Raw genomic sequence first — 20,762 nt, forward strand, 5'->3', positions numbered from 1 at the left:
ACAAGATTGTACACGCCTTTGATTGCACCAGCAGCTAAAAATCAGAGCTGCAATCAGAAAAGGCAGTGTGCCCAGTGAAGACAAAAAGGAACATGAGCAAATTTACTCATCACAGTCCCAGTTTTGTTTGAGACACAGAAGCATCCAGTGCAGAGGCAAAATCTTTCCCCAAAGTAGCATCTCCACAGAGTTTTTGCATAGAGGGCAACACAGTGTGAGAAATCCAAGGATATGTGGAAAAGCTCCAAAGTATCAACGGATGATCAGAGGAGGAGATAGACCCGATTCATAGACAAACTATATAGAAACTCTAAACCTATCCAGAGCCTGCCTAAACAGCCACATGTCATTAAAGAATGATACTTTGCTTTGTTAAAAATATCACATGCGAATGAAAGGAAAAGAAAGAAATGAAATCAGGATGTACAGATTTAGCCTGAATATTAGGAAAAAATAAATTAGCAGCGAGACTTTGGCACTAGCAGGTTTACAGGCATATACAGAACAACTGAAACAGCAAATATTTTGCAAAGATTTCCCTATGATATTGTATCTGGTAGTCTTGCTAGAGAAATTTATAATTGTCAAGAAATTTCTACAACTTTTCTAGCAAGATTTTATGTTGCGCTTGAGTATCAACAGCGCCATGCGTTTTTCCCAATAACCACCGAGAGAAACAGGGCAAATTTCAGCCTGGTCACCAGGCACTGATAAATATGAATCCTAACAATAGACTGCAGCTTTGACAATTCTCAATTTAGCAAGATATATAGCTCGTTGGCACTTATGCAAAACAGTCCACTTAAAATGCTTATTTATATTTCATTCCAAAATAAACCCCACCCAGGTGCTGTTCAAACCAAAGGTCTGCATGTTCTTGGTAAACATTTAAAGACATAAAAATAAAGAATTTACAAAATAAACATAGCGCTCTCCCCATCCATTCACCGCTGAGCTGTTGCAGGTACCTGAAGCAGCAGGATGAAGTCCTCCTGTTCTAGGTAGTCACAGCTAGGCTTCGCTAAAAGGTATGTGAATCGGGACGCGTCATCGTGGCAGTTACGTAGGATTCTATGAGAGAGATGAAGAGTTACTCCAACCACTTTGTATCTCACAGGACAATCATGTGTCTGTAGACGGATTATGAAGTGTCTTATCACATTTTACACAATACATCTACACTGTGAGTTATGCAAAGTTGACCTCAGACTACCAGCACCCATCTTCTTCAATATCTTTCAGTAGCACCAAGGTACTTCCACCCAGTGGAGCTTCTTTTCAATGTTCACATTGCTGTCGTAAACAAGGTTGCTTACTGAAGACTGGTCTCTCTTTGATTCCACAGCATCTTCATAAGTAACCTGACTTTTTAAAACGCTGCGTGCTCATTGATCTCATTTGAAGTCAACAGGATCAACTCAATGGGATGCCATAACAGACATGCTCTCCAATTTAATCCTTTACCGTATTTCAATATTTGAGGGTATTGCCAAACTACAGTGACTGAATTTTCAACCAGAAAAATCACTCCCAGAAGGGGAAAAAAGACCATCCCTTGTGCACTGAAGTCATGAAGAACAGCCTAATGAACGAATTAGCAGGGCTGAGTATTTAGAGAAGCCTGTAAACTCATTCCTTAGGTTGACAGTTTGCATCCACAACACTGATTCTTGTATCTGCTTTCTTCTAATACAAAATACTATGCTGGTCAAAGGTATCACAATTCCTTAATTCCCTCTGAACAGAAATACTCATGAAAACAGAAACTCCATGACATTTACCAAATCACTACTGCATGCCTGTAACAGAAGAGAACATTTGGATATATCAAACACTAACTTGTTCATATAGTATAAGGGAAACGATAAGTTACTTGGAAAATTACCCTGTATTCTCTAATTAACTGTGAAAATACAAATGCACTGTTAATTATTTACTATGAGTGATTATTCAACCCCCCTCCTCTCCTGAAAGTGTATGAACTTACATTGAAACATAGTGCCTGTAATTATCCTTCAGAAATCACACTAACTGCCTTGCCACTAATTCTGGCCTCATCACTCTTTACCAAAAGCAGACTTTACAAATAAAGGGTTTTTTAAAACAAGTCTTCCAGGGGAGAAAAAAAAAAAAGGAAAAAAAAGAAAAATATTTAGTGGCTGACAAGCAATCCTGTAGCTGCACATTCATATCATGCTGTCAATTAACAGATACATTCTAAATGAGATGCAGAGAAGAGGTGTTAATGTTTAAAAAAAAAATAGATCAGGCACATAAAGAGAAACCCCAAAGCCATGTTTTAGCAACAAACTAAAAGACTGGATTTTCAGAATTATTCTATACCCAGCAATTCCTATTGATTTCACATGAGATCAGTGAGCATGTAGCATTTTAGAGTCAGGTCATCTACTAAGATGCTTGAAAACAGGCTTCAGCAACTAAAGATACCTGTTCTAAAGTTACAGCTGTGTCCAGATAGCTGTAGTCTAACTTTACCATGAACACTACATTTCTTTTTGTCCATCACGTTTCCAGAAAAAAAATTGTAACTGTCAGAGGGAAAGAGGAGGGGAAAAAAGTCTTTCTAAATGAGCAACTAAACCAAGAGAAGCATACAAAACTTGGCTTGGAAATAGTGTGGTTAAAAGAATACAGAAGAGGGGCATGACCATGGTCTGCAAATATCTGAAGGATGTGAAAGTCAGAGGAGTGAAAATATGTGGTATCATACACGAGGGATTAATTAGGAGTAATTGGAGGAACCTAGGGAAGGAAAAAAATGTTGTCTGTGTCAAGAAAAACTTACTGATCACAGTCACCCCTAACATTTTTGCAATTTTGCCAGGGTAACTAGAAGCTGTTTTGACATTATCATCACAGGAAATACTTGGGAACTCAGGGTTAAAGGCTACTTCAAGAATCTGAAGAGTCAAAATTTACGTCAAAAATTAGAACTCTCTCTGGATATGAGATGGAGACATTGTTCAGGTGTTTCACAAAGTAGACTAAAGCCTGAATTGCCCTGGAGGGAAAAAGATTAGGCAAGAGAGCAAGTCTGTTCCATCTCACACCTCTGACTCCAAGCACAACATATCCAGAGCTCTGCATTTCAAAAAGAAGCCTTGACAATGGTATGTGGAAATGACTGTCAAACCCCACAGATTTATTATACAGCATGCTTGAGGAAGGTAGTAACTATTAAAAACCCCAGAGCATCCACCTGTATGATGCTTCTTTATTTTACATTCCTTCTTCCTGTCCTATAACATTATCACACGCCTCCTCTCCCCATTCCCAAATGTCACTCACTTAATGCCCTAGTGTAGCAGCAATAAGGCCTGAGATAAATATATCCAAAATCCACTGACATCTATCAGCTATCTCAGAATAGCTGACATTTCTAGGGAGTGCGTTAATATATTTTATATGCCAAACAGACCAACACATCTCATCATCTATACAACTGCTTCAAAGTTTGTTGATGCTGCATGGAAACAAGCATTCAGGGAGTTTTGGGGAAGAAAACTTAAGCTGATGGAGATTTTTAAGACATTTATTTTCTTCTAAAGAAAAGACAATGATTTTTTAAAGTCTGGTGGAAGAAAAGAAAAAGAAAAAAAAAAAGAGACTTCTACGGCAGGTTGTTCTTTTTTTCCAGAAAGTGAATGTTGCTTTTGCTATACTCACTTTCTCCACATAGATACAAACGAGTGTACAGATACACATCCTGTCCTTTCTCCTCCTGATGCATTGAACATAGGTGCTTTCCAGTAGAGTGGGCAGCCACATATCTGTAACAAAACACCAGAACAAAGAGGAATACAAAAGCAGTCACAAGAACCTGCTTGTTTACACACTGAATTTACCATTGAGACTTTTACATAAGGGAAGTGGTAACAGCACGCAGGTTAGTCAAAAAGCTATTTACTGTGTGCCCAGCTTCAGAATCCACCAATAACTTTCTACTTTACCATATGACTTTTTAAGTAGCTGAGAAATACGTACTGTCACACTAGGAAAAAGGATTAGAGACTATTAAGCTCTGAAGCTCTGTCTTTGACTGAACTGTTTAGCAAGATAACCTGTGAAGTGGAGAGACATGGGCACTGCCTTCCAGAAGAGGACTCGCACCGGCTACCTCACTGACATACCTTCAAAAAGGATGGCCCATTCTCTATATGGGCTGACTTCTCATTGACAGCAAGGGAACTTCAATTCTAATTATAGACAATTATTTATTAAATGCCTGAAGGTGAAACAATTCTCATCCTGTAGTTTTCAGTGCAGTGCCTCACACCCAGAACAGGCCGTTTTCCCAACACCGCTAGATCTCAGCAGGGTAACAAAAAAATGAGAACACAAGCAGAAAAAGGCTGATTCCAGCAAAAGGACTCCCTGAACGCAACTTTTTCACTGGTTTCTGCAGAGGCTGCTAGCTTTCAGAGTGGTAATCAATGAAAGCTCAAGCATTCTCTAATGCCTCAGAAAAGCAGAGTTGAAAACGGCTTCAAACATTCAGCTACTGACACCTTCAAGAAACCTCTTTACCACAAAGATCTTTCCAGCCACCTTCATGACTCTGGACAAGATACCAGAACATCTGCAAAACACAGGCTTGGAGGGAGTACAGCTGATTTAGGGCAGGCACGGGGAAGAAGGACATCACACCAAATGGAAGGAGGAGTATTTTGCAGTAGTTGAGGTATCATTTCTGCCTTCCCCACAAAACCTGTTTCAACTCTTCTAAGCACAACTATCCTGCGAGTCCATTCTCAACTTTTTGTCTGGGTCTGCATGTTTCCTTGGGAACCCCAATCAGCATAAGAACTGCTTTCGGATTTAGCCACCCCTCTGCCAGGTGACTGTACTTCTACAGCTGTTTAGCTGCTCTGAGGAATGACATTTCCCTTCTGCTGTTTTGTGTAGCTGGTTCTCCTGCATTTATTTCAGAGCCCCCAAACTGATACCGTTATTAATAATCCCATGGAACAGAAGCAAGCCTTACAATAGTTAGATGGCACAGAGCACATCCATGTAGATACAGATGCAGAGACCAGATAGAAAGGCAGAGGTCTCTTCCACACCACACTCCAGCTTTTCCCAGTTTGAACATGACAGGCCACACACTGTTGCCTGTCTTGTCATAAAACCAGTTTCAAGCCTTTTTTCGGTCAAGCAAAGAAGTTTTTCGGTTTATGTTTTCAGAGATGGTTTACAAATAATGCCATTCAATTCCTCTAAAAACAAACAAAAAGCCAACCTACTCTCTCCTTTGAGAAAGATCTTCCGTCTTGGAAAACAAGTGCTCCTCTTGGACAGAACATCGTTGCTCAATCTACAGTGCCAAAGATGCATTCAGGGCAAACTGAACATATGAGATACGTCTGACAACTGCTAGTTTTAGATCAGCATTACTAAAAACCACGGTTGAAGGAGAGGAAAATAGAACCACCCATCTGCATCGTGCTCCCACACAAGTGCTGTGTTTTGTTCCCTGAAGCCAAGAACTCATTAGCAGGCTGTAACAACTCCAAGTCTGCTGACACCTGCATTATGGATATTGAACATACACATCTCGGTGGCTGAGGGTTGACTAAACATTTCCCTCTTCTATGTCCAAGGAGGCGTAGGTTGGAAACTGCTTTCTCAGGCAACACTGCAACAGCATACATATGGCCAGATTAGTGGGACAGCTAACCACAAAGAAGGCAGGTGGCACTACCTGAAGCCACAGAGGCAGACTAAGTTTCTGCTGTCTCTTCTGAGCATAACTATGGAGGAACAGAAAAGCAAAAATGCAATTTGGATTTGGTAAGAAATCTGAAAGAATCATTTTGCAAATCAAAGCAAGAAAGAGCATACACATCAGATGTGACGAACAGCACACTGAGCTCATTTTTATCTACTATTCTTAATCTAAACAAAAACATTCAAAGCAAAAGGCTATTTGTTCTTTTTTCACTAAAAATGAGAACAGCTGTGAGATACTTTATGAGTTTTAGTTTCAGTCTTTCTCTTCAAAAAATGAAAAGCCTAGAGAATAGTTACCTTAGCAATTTTCCCCATTTCACAGATGTTTGCTTTCTCATCTTCAAACTCTGTAAAGGCTTCTTCAATCCTGGCAATGATTTCTTCATGATTAGTGAAGACATTCGGAAGTCCTTTAGGGAAGTAGAAACGTGGAATGTTTATCGACAAAGGGGTACTGCTGGTGGCTTTATTCACAGGCAGAAGAGTGTAAGGGCTAACCACGGAGTTCAAAGGGACTGGGGATGAAGTTCCAGGTTTCTTCTCTTGTTTACTTTGAACCTGAAAATATAATGAATAACAAATACTTTTTAACAGCATGGCATACCGAGCAGGTGAAAATAGTCTGTGCTTTCAGCAATTAGGAAAAAAAATTAAAAGCCACCAACTACCAAATTATAACGCAGGGATAAAAATGCATGTCCTCAGTAGCCAATTAAAACATTTCTGCAATACCAAACATTGCAAATTCAGGACACGTCACATCTCCTTTTATGTAGTTTCTGCGCATTTTATGTACGCAGCTGTGGATTATGCTACACTGTTGAACCACAAGACAACATGCTCTGCAATTCAGCAACACCATAGAACAAGGACAATGCTATTTCTTCTCATGCTGGTCACTCTGTCATTCTGCCCCATAAACAGCAAAGCATCAAAATCTGCTCTTTCGTATTTCCCCTTTGAACTAGAACACCTACCCACACAAATGTCTTGCCTCATGTATGGGCAAACTGATACTCATAACACGGACCTTTTCCATCCCTTGGGAACATAATTAGTTTTGCCAAAGATTTGCTTCACAGATAAATTAAGAAAAGACTTGCAAGACTGTCTTCTAAATTTCAGGAAGTTTTTTATTCTATGCCCATCTTAAACAGTCCAAGACATGATTTTGTTCAAGGTACTAAGTACTGGCAAATCAATTTTTGCATTAGGAATTACAGCAGCCAGCACAGTTCGTCATTAGACACCCACGTGATACAGCACATTAGTGCAGAATTAGCGTAAAATGCAAAAGGTCTGTTTACAATCCAGCTGAAAGAGTCCCTTAGCAGGCAAAGCATCCAAAGGTTTCACTGAATCAGCACCTACATCATTTGCTGAAGAACAAGGAGAAAACTGGGAATTGAAGCTAGGCCTTTGGCATGCCTGTTTGAAGGTGGTCTTCCCTCCCACGCCTACCACCCTTCTTCATTAGCTCTACCATCCTATCACTCCTGTCCTGTCTGCAATAAACATGTGGCTGATAGGGTGATCCCCACTAGATCGCCTTTCTAATAGATCTCTGCAATCTTCTAGCTTAAGCTATACATCAATACTTTTCATAAAAGGCAGCATTTGTATTTAAGTACATAATGAGATCCTAAAATTGGTAATTTTTCAGACATGGGAGGGAATGGTTTTTTAAACTCTGAAAAGTAGTTACAGTATAAGCAGCAGAATTCAGATGCTGGAATGCTGAGGGATGACAAATTCCCTACTCCCCCATGAATACACACTTTCTTGGGAAGAGGCGATAGGCTTGCCTGTTGCACAATGGTTCGAATGCAAGAGTTATTAATATAACAACATATGTGATGAGGCTAATAAGGCAATAGTCAAGTAAATACAGCTGCAACTTTCAGTTTGTTTATTCTAACTATTTCAAAACAAAATGGTTTTAGGATAAAGTAGCCAAGTCTGAGTTCATTAAATACACTAGAATGTATATGATGAACTGACTAAACTCTTTGCTGTACTATTTTCCAGGAATTTGGGGCTTTTTTCTAAACACATACTGAATACCCCAACTTACCATGGGTTTGCTTTCAGGAAGGTGAAGTAACAATTGTAAAAGCTTCCTTAAGCCCTGTTTTTACCTACAGCTTAGAATACTGTATTCATTCTTCAGAGACCTGTGGAACAAGAGATGCAAAGATCTTCCTCCTTTTCACTCCTCTGCTTCACTGCTCTTCCTTTAAATGGGGAGGATCTCTCCCTTCTCCCACAAGCTGTCCCATTTCAGGAGCAGGAAAACATGGACTTACACATATATGCCAGCCAAAGCATACTTTTGCACTCTAACTGCTCTGTACAGAACACATTAACCTGGAGCTTGAGTTTAAGTCCTTCTCTCCTGTGTCTTGCAACACAAGAAAAGCTGAAGATCACTTTCAGCCTTCAGGATTTCTGAATACCAGTATTCAGTCTGTATGGTCCTCAATATAGCTCTCAAGCTTTGGAGAACAAGCCAGATTACCACCATCTGTTCTTCCTCCCATCCTCCTTGACTTTTCCTACTCTCTCACATAAGGCACATCTTTGTGTCTGATCCTGAGCAATGGTGGAGCTCAAATGGGCCAGCTCTGAGGCTCAAAGTGTTACTGGGGCTGAAGAGGGCTGTGGGACAGGGTAAACATAAGCCCTGGTTACTCTGTCCCACAGCACATCAATGCAGGAAGGTGACCTGAAACAGGGGCAGGGGTTAAGCTGGTCACTCACTTTGGGAGCAGCAGCTCACTGGGTTAATAGAAGACAACGCTTGTCCTCGCTTCCTTTTCCTCCTTACTCAGTAGAGTAACAAAAGCAAAATCCAGAAGGCTGAATGTGTCTGGGGAGGGAGCACAAGGCCCCAAAGTAGTCACTGCTGCATGTTAGAGGTAGATGAAGATCCACCCGCCTCCTACGGCTGTCTGCTCCAGTAAGGGAACCTAAGCAAGAGGGGTGAACAGAGCTCCCCAAGACAGGCCTTCTCAAGAAGCCTCCATCTGATTGGGAAATAGCAGGTTAATGAATCTGACCTTGGTGTGTAAGTCAAGCTAGCGATTTGACCTGGAGAACTCACACACACCACCACTTCTGCTTTTCCAGTCTGCCTCCCAGCCTGTCTGCCCAGCCTAGCTAGGGGCTTTTCCAGCCACTACTCAGTAGTTTTCACTTTCTGGATTCCAGCAGAGGGGAAATCCCTGCTGGTCTCTCACAACACCATATTCATACAAACAATGCAAAGCTGGAACAGACAATGAGGTGCCAACTGCAGCCACTTGACTTCTATAATAGGACTTAACATCAGTTTGTCTTGAAGACCCACTTCTCAGAAATAGGTTTATTACTCATTAATCTCTTAAATGCACGCATGCACTCCTAGCTGTCAGGACTGTGAGGAACTAAGAGAAATGACATAAATTTAACAGAATGGTCCACAAACTGAAAGGAAACAAACCAAAATACTGTTCTCTCAAAGAACATTGACTCTTCACTTGAACAATATATCCCTTTCCCTTATAGTACAAGAGAATTGGATTATTTTTTTTCTTTCTTTCTTGGAAGGCAAAGAAGCATCTCCAAAGCAGACCACCGCAACAACACTGTGCCATTTTCCTCCTCTTCTGCATACCATATACACCCCAATTATGGCACAAGATTCGAGCTGATCATCCTGTATCACTATTGATGCACTCTGCCCTGGCCTCCACCTTCTGAAAAGCAGAGCAACTCATTTTTCCTCCAGGTACTGCCAGAGTCAGCAATGCTTGGTACCAGCTCACATAAGCCACAAGTCAGGACTCCAGAATCTACATTAATTTCCTGATCCATGACCACAGCACAAGCCAGAAAGCTAGACATCTGTAGGAACAATACGGGGAATGCTGCTACGCTTCAAAGGAGGGAGCCCGTTCAGACATAGGTTTGCAGCTGACCTTCCCAGTAAGACTGAATCACTAGCTCCTGCTCAGTCCAAGTCAAACAAGGTGGAAGCATTGCTCATGGATGGCTTCTTTTCAGAAGATTCTACCTCAGAAATACAAATAAAGTTTTTGAACTTTGTCTTCTTCCTTCTCATGTAAGAAATAAGCTGTCTACAATGAGACAAAGAGAAAACAACAAGAAGCAACTAGCTCTTGAGGATCCTGTTCCCTAGAACAATCTTGCAAGTTAATACTCTGGGGTGGGTATAACCAGCTGTCAACCATTATGGAGACAGCAGGGACTTAATTACAACTATTAGTGAAAAAAATAAAGTGATATAAGAGAAAATTCTGTAGGAATTCTTTGGAAAAAAACAATTTCTTATTGCAAAAAGTTAACCTTAAACGCTGTTTACTTAGTGGAACATGTTTCTCCAACAGAGACGTGCATTTTCAGAAAGGACAAGCAAGAAAGGAAACTACAAATACTATAAAAAAATCTTTTAGCTTTGTTACCAATAGCATATAGACTTTTTTTTTTTTGCTAAAGAGGAAGATGAGATTAAAGCCCTTTTTTAAATACGGTTCTATAGCAGAGTGTAATTTACCTTAACTAAAATCTGTCTATCCACTATCACCTCTTGCCAGTCATACAATTTATTTATGGACAGACTAAAATAGTGACATCTGCATTATAAATAAACCTGACAGAACTACAGCCTCATTGTAGCTACACAAACAAAGCACAGAGACTAAACCTCTGCCATCCAGGCCTGTCCCTCAGGGACTTGCCAGTCCCATCAGAAATCTCCACAGGAGAAAGCAGTATCACATCAAGTGCTCAAATACTTTCTACTCCTTCCTCCTGGCCCCAATCTCCCACAGGATCCTAGATAATATGTTTACCAGTTTCTTGTTTTTTTCCAAATGGGATTCTGTAATCCTCTTTTCTAGGGTACAGTGACTCAGCCTGGTTTCTTGCAGTCCACAGTGCTGACTTAATGTCTCCTTCCATTTTTTTACAGTTTCTGTCTTACTGAAGTCTGATGGTAACTGGACACAAGCCATCCTCAAAGATCATCACTTCTCCAGAGCTGATTTGTATCTGTCACCCGAGACTTTCTCTTCCTTTCCTTCCCTGAAGCCCTTTCCCATCATTGTATCTTTCTTACCCATCTCTAAGGACAGTAAGAACAGCAAAGGTTCATCTGCACATGGCTCCCAACAGCATGAAGAGCAGAGGCCATGAGAAAATGCCTTTCTGAATAGAATCTTTTCTACTGTAAACTGTAACTTACCAGCAGAAACAAAGTCAAATCACAGCAAAACAAAAATGAAAACAAACTCTACCTATGCAACACAGAATCACAAAAGGATTTAGGTGGAAAGGGATGCAAGGCTAACTCTAAAGCTAGATCAAGTTCTTCATGGCCTTATCCAGCTGAGTTTTGAAAACACAGACCTCACGCCTCCAACTGACAAATGTGCCTATAGATCTTTACACATGTCCTTTCCACAACTGACAATACTTCAGCCCACACTCCAAATGCTTCCCTGAAAACTCCATGGAGAAGACAACCAGTGTGCATTGAAATTAATTCATACAGAAGGACAACAGTGGCCATAAACTCCCACTCCTCACAGAAGCCCCACTGAAATGCTCATCTGTCCTGATCTGCAGATGACACTTACCCAGGGGGAAGGGTGGCATGATGAAAGGCAGCACCTCGGGTGGAGAGGCCTTGACAAACTGTTCAACTACTTCCATGAGAAAAGGTGTCAAGCATTGGTTCAGGCTGGGAACCCACTGGCTGAGCAACAGCTCTGCTGAAAGTCATGTGGGGGAGATGGTGTGCACCAGGCTGAACGTGAGCCTGCAGCATCAGCTGATTACAAATAAGGCAAACCAGGTACTAGACTGCATTAGGAGTAGGGCCAGGAGAACACGGGAAGTTCTCTCCTCTGCCTGACACTAGTGAGGCTGCATCTGGATTACTGTGACCAGTTTGGGGCCTTCACTTCAAAAAGGATGGGGAGAGACCAGACAGAAATCCACAAAAGGCAAATCAGATAGCCAGGGTCAGGAGCATGTGGCAGAAGAGACTGAGGGCCTGTTTAGCCAGGCAAGAGGAAGCTAAGGGATGGGCTAATCACAGCCTACAGCTATCTGAAGCACAGTTAGAGATGATGGAGCCAAACTCTGTAGTGGTATATGGTATAAAAGGTGTAACAGCCATTAACTGCAGCTTGGGGGGAGGTGTTAGGCTGGAGGATGAATTTAACTGAGGGTAGTACAACCTGCAAGAGGTCACCAGAAGGGGGTGGGGAGAATCCCTATCCCTGGGGAGTTTTCAAGACTTGGAAAAAGCCAGTGTTGATGTAATCTAGCGTTAGGAATAGTCTTCCTACAAGTGAGATGTTGGATTAGAGATGTCCCTAACTCCCTTCCTACCAACACTAGCATGGGGGGTTCTCTGATCTGTCCATAAGTAGTCCTGCAAAAGCTGAGCATGAGAACTGAAATTTACAGCTCTTAAAAGGGATATAGGTTTTACAAACCTTCTCCCCCCTTGCCTTCCTGGCCAACACCTGTGTGTTCCACAAACTACCTACCACTCATGTCTCTGCTCCCTATCACCCCGTTATTACCTTTCCTCCTGCTAGCACTTTTTCTGTAGTTCGTGAGCCCAGTTACCTCGAATCTCTGGCCATCTCACTCTAACGCACCCAAGCCACAAGGTATAGCCCCACAAGGCACAAAAATTAACATCTCACTGCTGCCAAGCAGGAGAACTCCCCTCCCTGCCCTCCACCCTCAAATGTACATTGTCACTGCGTACTAAGTGCCAGCTCCAGAGCTTGCCAGACCACTCTGTGAACCGATTTAACCCACTTGGAAAGGCAGAAAACAAACTTAGCTTTGTTTCTGAATGATATTCTACTGTCTTACGAGTTCAGCCCATTCACAGAAAGGCCCGTGGGGCCCAGTGTAAGACAGAGATGACACACAGTGAGGAGGTAGCAAGAGGGAACAAGTACTGGAAGAAAGAGCAGAGGAAGTAAGACCATCTTTTCTCAGCTGCAATTGCCCACTGCATTAGTTCACTTGCCTTGGATCTGCAGCCCCAGAGTAGTTATTCTCGATGCGTTTAGCAGCAAAGGTCACTGCTCCTACTTCAGACCAGGTGGAGGGCTCCTGTACCAAAGGCTTGCCAATTTTTCTGGTTGGGTCTACTAGATCTTCTCTCCCTGCAAGCCATACCCCCCCCCATTACGTCCTTAGGTGATCAGACTAACTCTGGAGAGTGAATTTTGCTGTGCCGCATGGTTCTTGTTAGTCTCTTCTAAATTGCTCATGGTCTCCGCCCAAGCTTATTACTACGCATTATTACTTCATGCAATCCTCCTCCAGGGAGTGAAAAAAATGTTCCAGAGATTAACCTCATATACGTACTTTAACCTGTCACCAGAAATCATGAAAACAAAATGTGCTACAATATACTCTGGAGCAATTTTACTAGCCATTTCTTTGGAAACAGCTGCACCATGCATAATTTCAACTTTTTAACTTCCTCACTAGGTCACCTATCTATTAAATATAGATGAAGCTCAAGATGGGCTGATTTCAGCATATTATGACCCCCTGTAAAGCTGGGGTGGCTACATGCCTATATGGTGTCCTAGCATAAATTACTCCCATCTTTTGCCAGTTGTCCCAGAAAGCGAGTACAGCAGCTAGGATTTACCAAGAAATATAGCTGTAGTACAGTTTCCATTTCTTTAGCTACATCTCCATGATCTTAGGGTCTTTTCCAACCTACGTGACTCTACGATCTCCTTCAGCCACAGCCCAGCAATAGTAGGAAAGAGCACAAAAGCACCTTGTGATGGTAAAAATCACAAATGGCAGAGCCAGGTAGGCTGGTCTGTGCACAAATTTGTACAGTAAAGAGCACAACCCACTAAATACAGCAGAATGTTGTGGTTGTTCCACATGCAACAGGAGACATTCAGAGCAATCACGTACACAGAGTTTTTCTTATGAAAAACACAGAAAAGATTTAATAGTCTTACACTACCTCTCCCTGTTATTAAACCACTGCCCTTGCTGTTAATTTTTTCCCCTTGTTTACAAAGACATTTTAACTCTGCAATCTAAGCCTGGAAGGTTTATTTTTAAACCTGTTGGTATCTAGCTGCAAATAACTTTCTGCAAATAGACACGCCTAGGGGGGACATAGTTTGATTCTCTGATCCAATAAAAAATACAAAGCAACAGAAAAAGAAAAAGAAACACCAAGCATTCAAACCTGGGCCTGCTGGAATGACTTCAGCCTCCTCTTGAATCGAGATGGAAGAACAAAGTCACAGCCCTTCGCAAGGAAAGCTAGCTCCCCTCCTAAGTCTGGGTCCCTCCGCAGAGAACTCTCCTTGATCATCATCCTGGTCAGCTCCTAGGCAGATGTTGCCCTTTCCAGAAGGGGCACAGGGACTCCGTAGGAGACCACGTCAAGAGCAGCACGTTGCTTTCTTGGTTTTGATTTTTACAGGCAAAAAATGGCAAATGGCTTCAACATACTACGTCTTCTCCCTCTTCACAAGGGCAACATCTAGAGATTTTTATCTTACTCCTGAAGCCAAACCTCCCTTTTTAAACTTATATTCAAAGTATCTTTCAGTACCACCAGGATCTTCTGCCTTCTTGTAATACTTTAATTGAGAAACATGATCTACAACAGAATCTATTTCCCTGCTGGCTACATGACAGACAATCTGTCCTTGGCTTGTAATAGGCCAGGGGTAATATGGGAAAGGAAGCACCCACCACCACTACCAAGAGTGCTAAAATTAGATGCACTGCAGAAGTGGCTAAATATACCATCTTTCCCAATAGTTCTTACTTTATGTGCTTCAGTGCTGAAACCTGAAGTGCAAACTTGCATCAGACTCAGCTAGAGTTAAACCACATGCTCTCAGCCAAGGCTCGTGCACATATGAGGCTAGTTTGAGGTCCCTGCTCCCGAGGTGATGAAGCAGAAGATCAGCATTAGTTCCCACTCTAGACCAAAGGCTGTAATTTTCAAAACACACCAATTTTTCCTTCTTGCTTGGAAAAAGAAAATCATCTAGTTTCTTTAACGCCAAGCAAGCACATAATGGTGATCTTGGATAATAAGCTCAGGCATTCTAATGCAGTTCTTAAAAAAACAGTTTCATAAAGACGCCAAAATGCATCATTCTTTTTATTCACTTTTTCCGTAACTCCTACAAGGCAAAGGCAAAGTAATTCTCAGTGGACAACAGTCTACTCTTTCTCTGCAGGACCTTGAGCAAGTAGACTTCAATGTCTTGCTCAGACTTTGTCTAGGCTTGTTAAAAGTGTGTTTTCCCTCTCCTATCATGACAACAGTGCTAACAAAGGCCTAAATCCAGCTCTAACTCCACAAAGTGAACAAACACCTAGTCCCATGGTCTGCTTTCCCTACTGGACTTTAAAAGTCCTGGTTACTTTTCCAGTTTACTTTCTAAGCTTAGTAACACAGAACAACATCCCATTTCTAGCTAGCAGGGCTTGCTTTTGTGAAGATAGTGCATTTGAAATGAAAAGGTCTCACTGAGCCGCATGAACAGAAAGCTCTTATTAAACATGAGCCTCTGACATCCTTTTCCTGGTTTCCTGTAGAAGGCCCAAAGTTAATTCAAATACAGCATCACTTAATGTGACTGGACTATAGACACAAACAGCCTATCCCAAATGATGCTCTTACCATCACAGATTTGCTCTTGTGCAGTTAAACAGGCTGTTTACTAAAGGAGAGAGACTCCCAACTGATGTTCACAAAAGGATTTTTTTTTTATGTCTTCATAAATCTGTATCAAAACCCCCAAGTTTTAATTTCTCTCCTGTTGCTTCTCCACCATCAGGCCATAGTCCCACAACGTGGGCTGTGGAATCCAGTTCTTTCATAAAGATTTGAACAATAGTTTGGGTCCCTTCAGGTCACAGTCTGAACTGTGCAACCTGGGAACTGAAAAAGTTCTGAAGTCTAGATGTATATTCAGGGATACAAGTCCGAAGAATCAGAAGGTTATTACCATGTCATTAGCCCACTTTGCCAGGTGCCCTGCAAATGAGTATGAAGCCTAACAGAGTGGTAGGATGAGGATGTGAATGAGAAAAGTAGCCACAAAAAAGAAAAAGGCAGGCAGGAATGTTTTAACTGGAATTGCCACTAAATGAAGGATACACAGATCCATACGCAACAGTTTTGGAATAAATTTTGTTTTTCTTACTCATAAATTTTTCTAAACATTAAGATAATGCCTGAAGAGCTCACAAGGCTCCGCTGGACTGGGAGTCCTGCACATCTCACGTAGCAGCACGTCAGAAGGCAATTTATTTTAAATCATCTGCAGCAAGTGTATGTACTTCATCTTCAAGTGATCTCTCACCCTGTTTGCAGACTGCAGAGGAAGTGTAGTCCAAAAAACACCTCATCCCTACAGCTGCATCCAGACCAGCTACAGTGGGCTTTAAGAGATGTATGCATGAAAGATGTACTCATCTAGCAGCCACTAGCTGCTACTTAAAAAAACCAAACAGCCACATACGTTCCATTCACAAATTAACCAGTCACAAGAGAACCCAGAAGTTTGGGTTGGTTTTCTTTTTTTTTTTTCCCCCCACACTGATAACCTGGAAAAATACACATAATCTGGAGGCAAGGCTTGCTGTGTCTGAATTCCAATTTTTTGCACTAGAGTAGGTTCTTAGCATGGTACTTCCTATCCTCAAAACACACAAGGTGGGTATAAATAAAAACATAAAGTACTCTGAGAAACTGACAGGAAGAGAATCTTGTATCAATAGTTTCAAAGTCAACTGGACAAAATCCACAGCAGAAAAATCTGGTAGCAACAGCTACATATGCACGGAACAAACTGCAGTCAAATTTAGAAATTCCTCTTTGCTATAAATGACCCCGTTTAGAGCACAAAAGTGAGATATGTCAAATCTAAAGAGGTGTCAGATTGCCTTTGTTAGCCATCAGAACATAGAACCTCACCTGTGCCTAAAGCTGGAGGCTTAGTCCTAAAAGATCTGGATGACTTAATCATCACAGGTTTTAGCTGTACCCCAAAGCCTGGCTGGAACAATTCAATGCACTCTGCATAGCTGAGAAGGGCACCAGCTTCAACTGTTTTCAAAACAGATTAAAATTCTCCAGCAACAGCGTGACTTTTTCTTGGTTTTAGAGTCAATGAAGCTGAAAAACTCAACGTGTATCACCAGGCTTGTTTCACCTACCTTCAAGATAAATCAACTTCACACAAGCAGAGACTGTATCTGCCCTGATTACAAAAGGTGCCCACATGCCACGAACATGTCCCTAAATGTTTGGTATCGGTTCTTTTAATTCTTTAATTTAATCTGATTTCCCCCCCCCCATCATCTTTGATTCCAAGATACTTTAAGAGTCACTATTTTTGTTTTTTTCAATAACTGTTACCAAACAAGAAATACCCTTTTTTACTATTTGGGTTTAGAAGTAATGAATAACTTATGTTTGAAAAGAATGCAGATTGTGTGTATAGCTTCACTGATAGATACTATCAATATCTGATCAAAACAATTCGTAATATATGTAAGAGGAAAGCTGATTTTCCAGAAAGAGTTTTACATTATATTTTGGATGCATTTTGAGAAAATGTGATTATTTCATGACAGAGTTCAGTCACTATGATGTTACAGAAGCCACTTTTTACAGTTGATCACCCCACACAAGATCCTTCACAAGCATATCATTAAATTTGCAAAATGAAGAAGTACACAGAATTATGAAGTAGCATTTTGAAGGGGCAGAATTACAAAGTTGCCAGGTCAACCTTAACTTTATATGTTTATGAAACAGTCTTCACTCAGAACCATCTTCCAGCCACCTGTTTAAGCATGCAACTTAGACATTTTAACACAAAAAAGCAAGGTGTGTGGCTTCAGGACAAAGTTTTAGAGTAGAGGGAGTTAACACTTCTGATAGTCCCAGCAATACCCACCCTGTACTCAGGCGAGGCAGGATTAGATGGATGCCACCTAGAGCCAGCCCAGAGGCAACATGGGGCAGCAGGAAAGGCCTCTGGATATCTGACTCAGGGCTCTACCATCTGAGGTATGACACGGTTAGACAAGGTGGTCAGAAACCATTTATCAACCCTGCAGACTGTAAACCCTCTGCTCTCAGATCCACAGTCTCTGTCCAGGAACAGATGCATCACCCATTTGACCTTCGCGTGAGCAACTCCACTTACTAATCCAGCAGAAGATAAACCTAACTAAAATTTCTATCTTGTATACAAGCATCATAGTCAGCATAAAGAAAGATTCAGGACCATGCAATAGGAAGTAGAGGCATGGGGGAAAGAGAAATGGGAAGCAGGACTGCTCCTTCTGGCTCACTACACCATGAGTATCCTTTTGAGCAGAAATACCCAACAGAGGAAGGACAAAAGAGAAGCCTCTTTTTGTATCAAACCCTGGTCCTGGTCTCTGGTCCCAAAATTATTCACAAACTTGATCCAACAGCTCTTAAAATAAAACCCACGAGCAGGATTTGGAGCAGAGCCCCGCACTACTCAAACTTGATTCTGAAATCAGAAGGACTAAGGTTCTTACAGATTTTTCTAGGGTACTTTCACTAGAGTACCAAGTATTCTGCGAGCGTTAGCTGAATTTAAATACTTGGTCAAATTAGCCATCCTGAACCGGTGGTAGAACAAGGGCACAGAGAAGTTGAGGTCAAAAACATTCACCGCTGACTTTGCATAGGACGACATTTTACCCAAGAGGTAGCACGCTTTACCTCCCAAAAACCCCTGACAACTCAGCACTTCTGCAAATCAGGTCAGAGAATCCCAGCAGCCCCATCTCCACCTTCTTCACCACTCACTGGTTCTAGTTTCCCCCATTTCCCTCACACCTGCCCATCCACCCAGGACTCCTTATTGCCCTCCTATCTAGAGACAAAAATATACAAAAATATTTGGGGTTTCTGTTAGCCTCTAACAGATAACTGAATTGTTTTCACTGAACTATTTATTTCAAAAACAACACATTAAAAAATCAGCTTAAGACAGGCACAAAGAACAGGAAATTTTAAAACAAATAGTTGGAGGTTTAGAGATAAGCAATGGAAAACTGGATCTCAGAATGGGAAATGCTGGACACTCTAAAAGTATGCAATGCTTCCTGGCCTGTCTGAAAGAAGCATGATGCGCTCATGTGCTCTGTAAAATTGATGGACTACTTGAGTATTCATTTCCTAGTTTCTAAATATTTTGGTTTTGAAAATGAAGAGGCAAGTAATTCTATTGTTCTCTGTGGAGAATCATAATTGGTTTTATGATAAAGGGGAAGTCTGTTGCCAGTATAAGTTAGCACAGATTTCAACACAAATAGGCCAACTGAGCCAGCAAAGAGTCCGGTCTGAAGTGGTTCTCCCTTTCCTTTTTCATTGCTTAGGATTTGAGGGATATTAAAACTGTCACAACCTTTATAAATGAAAGCTGCACTGTGTTTTCACCATATTGATCTCTGGGGTTTTTGTGTGTGCACTGATAACAGTTTTACGAGCCCAAAGAAAATGTAACAAATATTTCACATATTATTCATTCAGGCATACACGTGCAATACTGAATCAGAATTCACATGGAGCTCCAGCCAGATCCAGAGTTACCCAGGAACAGGGATGTATTCCCTAGGTGCTATACCTAGAGGCAGCCTTGTGTCCACAGCCAAGCATGTGGTCACATCTATACAGCTTTTGCCCACTCTGCTAAGGGCTAACTCCCTCTGAAGGGTCCCAACTGCACCCATGCGGCGCAGTGCTCAGCCCAGGCCCCTCCAGCTCTTCTGGGTCCCCAAGACACTCATTGTCTCTTGTGATCTTCGGTTCTAGGCATCAACACAAAGCAAGGGTCATGCCGCTGCATGGAAGAGAAGAGCTCTTGTAGTATGGGTGGATGTTGTATGCCCACAGAAGGCAGGCTGGGAGCAAACTAACACACAGGCTAGGTGGGTGATTAGGGAAACAGCAGCTGGTAAGGGACCAGACTGATAAGCCGTTTTTCAGTATAAATGCATCCAGTTTTCAAGTATTACAGAAAAACTGCCACAAAGTCAGTGTCACACTTCATCAAACACATTTCTGTTTGAACCTCACAAGTTCAAAAATCTTGTAAATTAATACACCAGGCAAGAATTGCTATTATAAGAGATCACTCTAGAGCTTTTGGAGCTGCTTAATTCTACTTTGAGGAAAAAGACTCTTTCCCTTGCTGGAGATATCAGCCAAGCTTATGCTCACTATTTTCTGCAAGCAAATATGTCCAGAGAAACATCAGAAACACTTGGGAGAGCCCAGTCTAAAAAGACCTCAGGGCTGTCGTTTAGGGTCACACACCCCACTCACCCCCTTTCAGAATTGCACCAAATACCTATATTTTCAGAAAAGTGGACAGTTTTGAAGACATCATTTTGCATATCATGCTCCAACTGGAAGGAGCTGCGAAAGTTCACTTATAACCTGTGCACTTTTTAAGTGCCAATGTGAAAGGAGGATTTAGGAAATTCAAGCCCTCTCTATACTTTCTGTGCACTTGCAAGTTTGGCACCAAGATGTCTTGAAAATTTGGCATTTGTTATCAAAGGAAAAGCACTGAGGGCTGGACAGACTCAGCTTCCCTCTAAAGCAGGCTCCCATCAGGACCCTTTTTCCTGGAAAAACTTACTCCTCATTTGAGATACACAAGCAATGCAGACTCCACAATGGCCCTATGCACTGGAAACAGGGAAAATAAAATCAAATCTTCCTAGATTCTGGCCTTTGTGCCACGGAGGGTCTCTCTCTTTAGGAACTAGTGATGAGGAGAACAACAAAGGCTGCTGGAGTCTGCTCGGAGATGGGAAAGGAAGAGGTGGAACATTCAGTTCTCACTCAACTGGTGAGAGGCAGTCCAACACCTGCTCCCAGGAATAAAGCAGTTAGCTGAAAAACTGTTTCTACTTTC

At 41.7% G+C, this 20,762-nt stretch overlaps 1 protein-coding gene across 3 annotated transcripts in view; it reads right to left on the bottom strand.

Moving 5' to 3' along the window:
* The window catches only part of PPP2R3A (protein phosphatase 2 regulatory subunit B''alpha), a 62,766-nt gene that overhangs the window by 25,944 nt on the left and 16,060 nt on the right, over positions 1–20,762 (bottom strand). For 2 of the 3 annotated variants that reach the window (XM_074877933.1, XM_074877931.1), the window contains exons 3-5: positions 6,049–6,309; positions 3,688–3,791; positions 969–1,071 (exon numbers count right to left, since the gene is read on the bottom strand). In XM_074877933.1, the coding sequence (XP_074734034.1) occupies positions 969–1,071; positions 3,688–3,791; positions 6,049–6,309 (468 nt within the window). Of the gene's footprint in view, positions 1–968; positions 1,072–3,687; positions 3,792–6,048; positions 6,310–14,008; positions 14,142–20,762 lie in introns of those variants that run through there. The other variant, XM_074877934.1, reaches the window with a different exon arrangement.

Source organism: Strix uralensis, chromosome 9, assembly GCF_047716275.1.
Source record: "Strix uralensis isolate ZFMK-TIS-50842 chromosome 9, bStrUra1, whole genome shotgun sequence".
Taxonomy (NCBI): Eukaryota; Metazoa; Chordata; class Aves; order Strigiformes; family Strigidae; genus Strix; species Strix uralensis.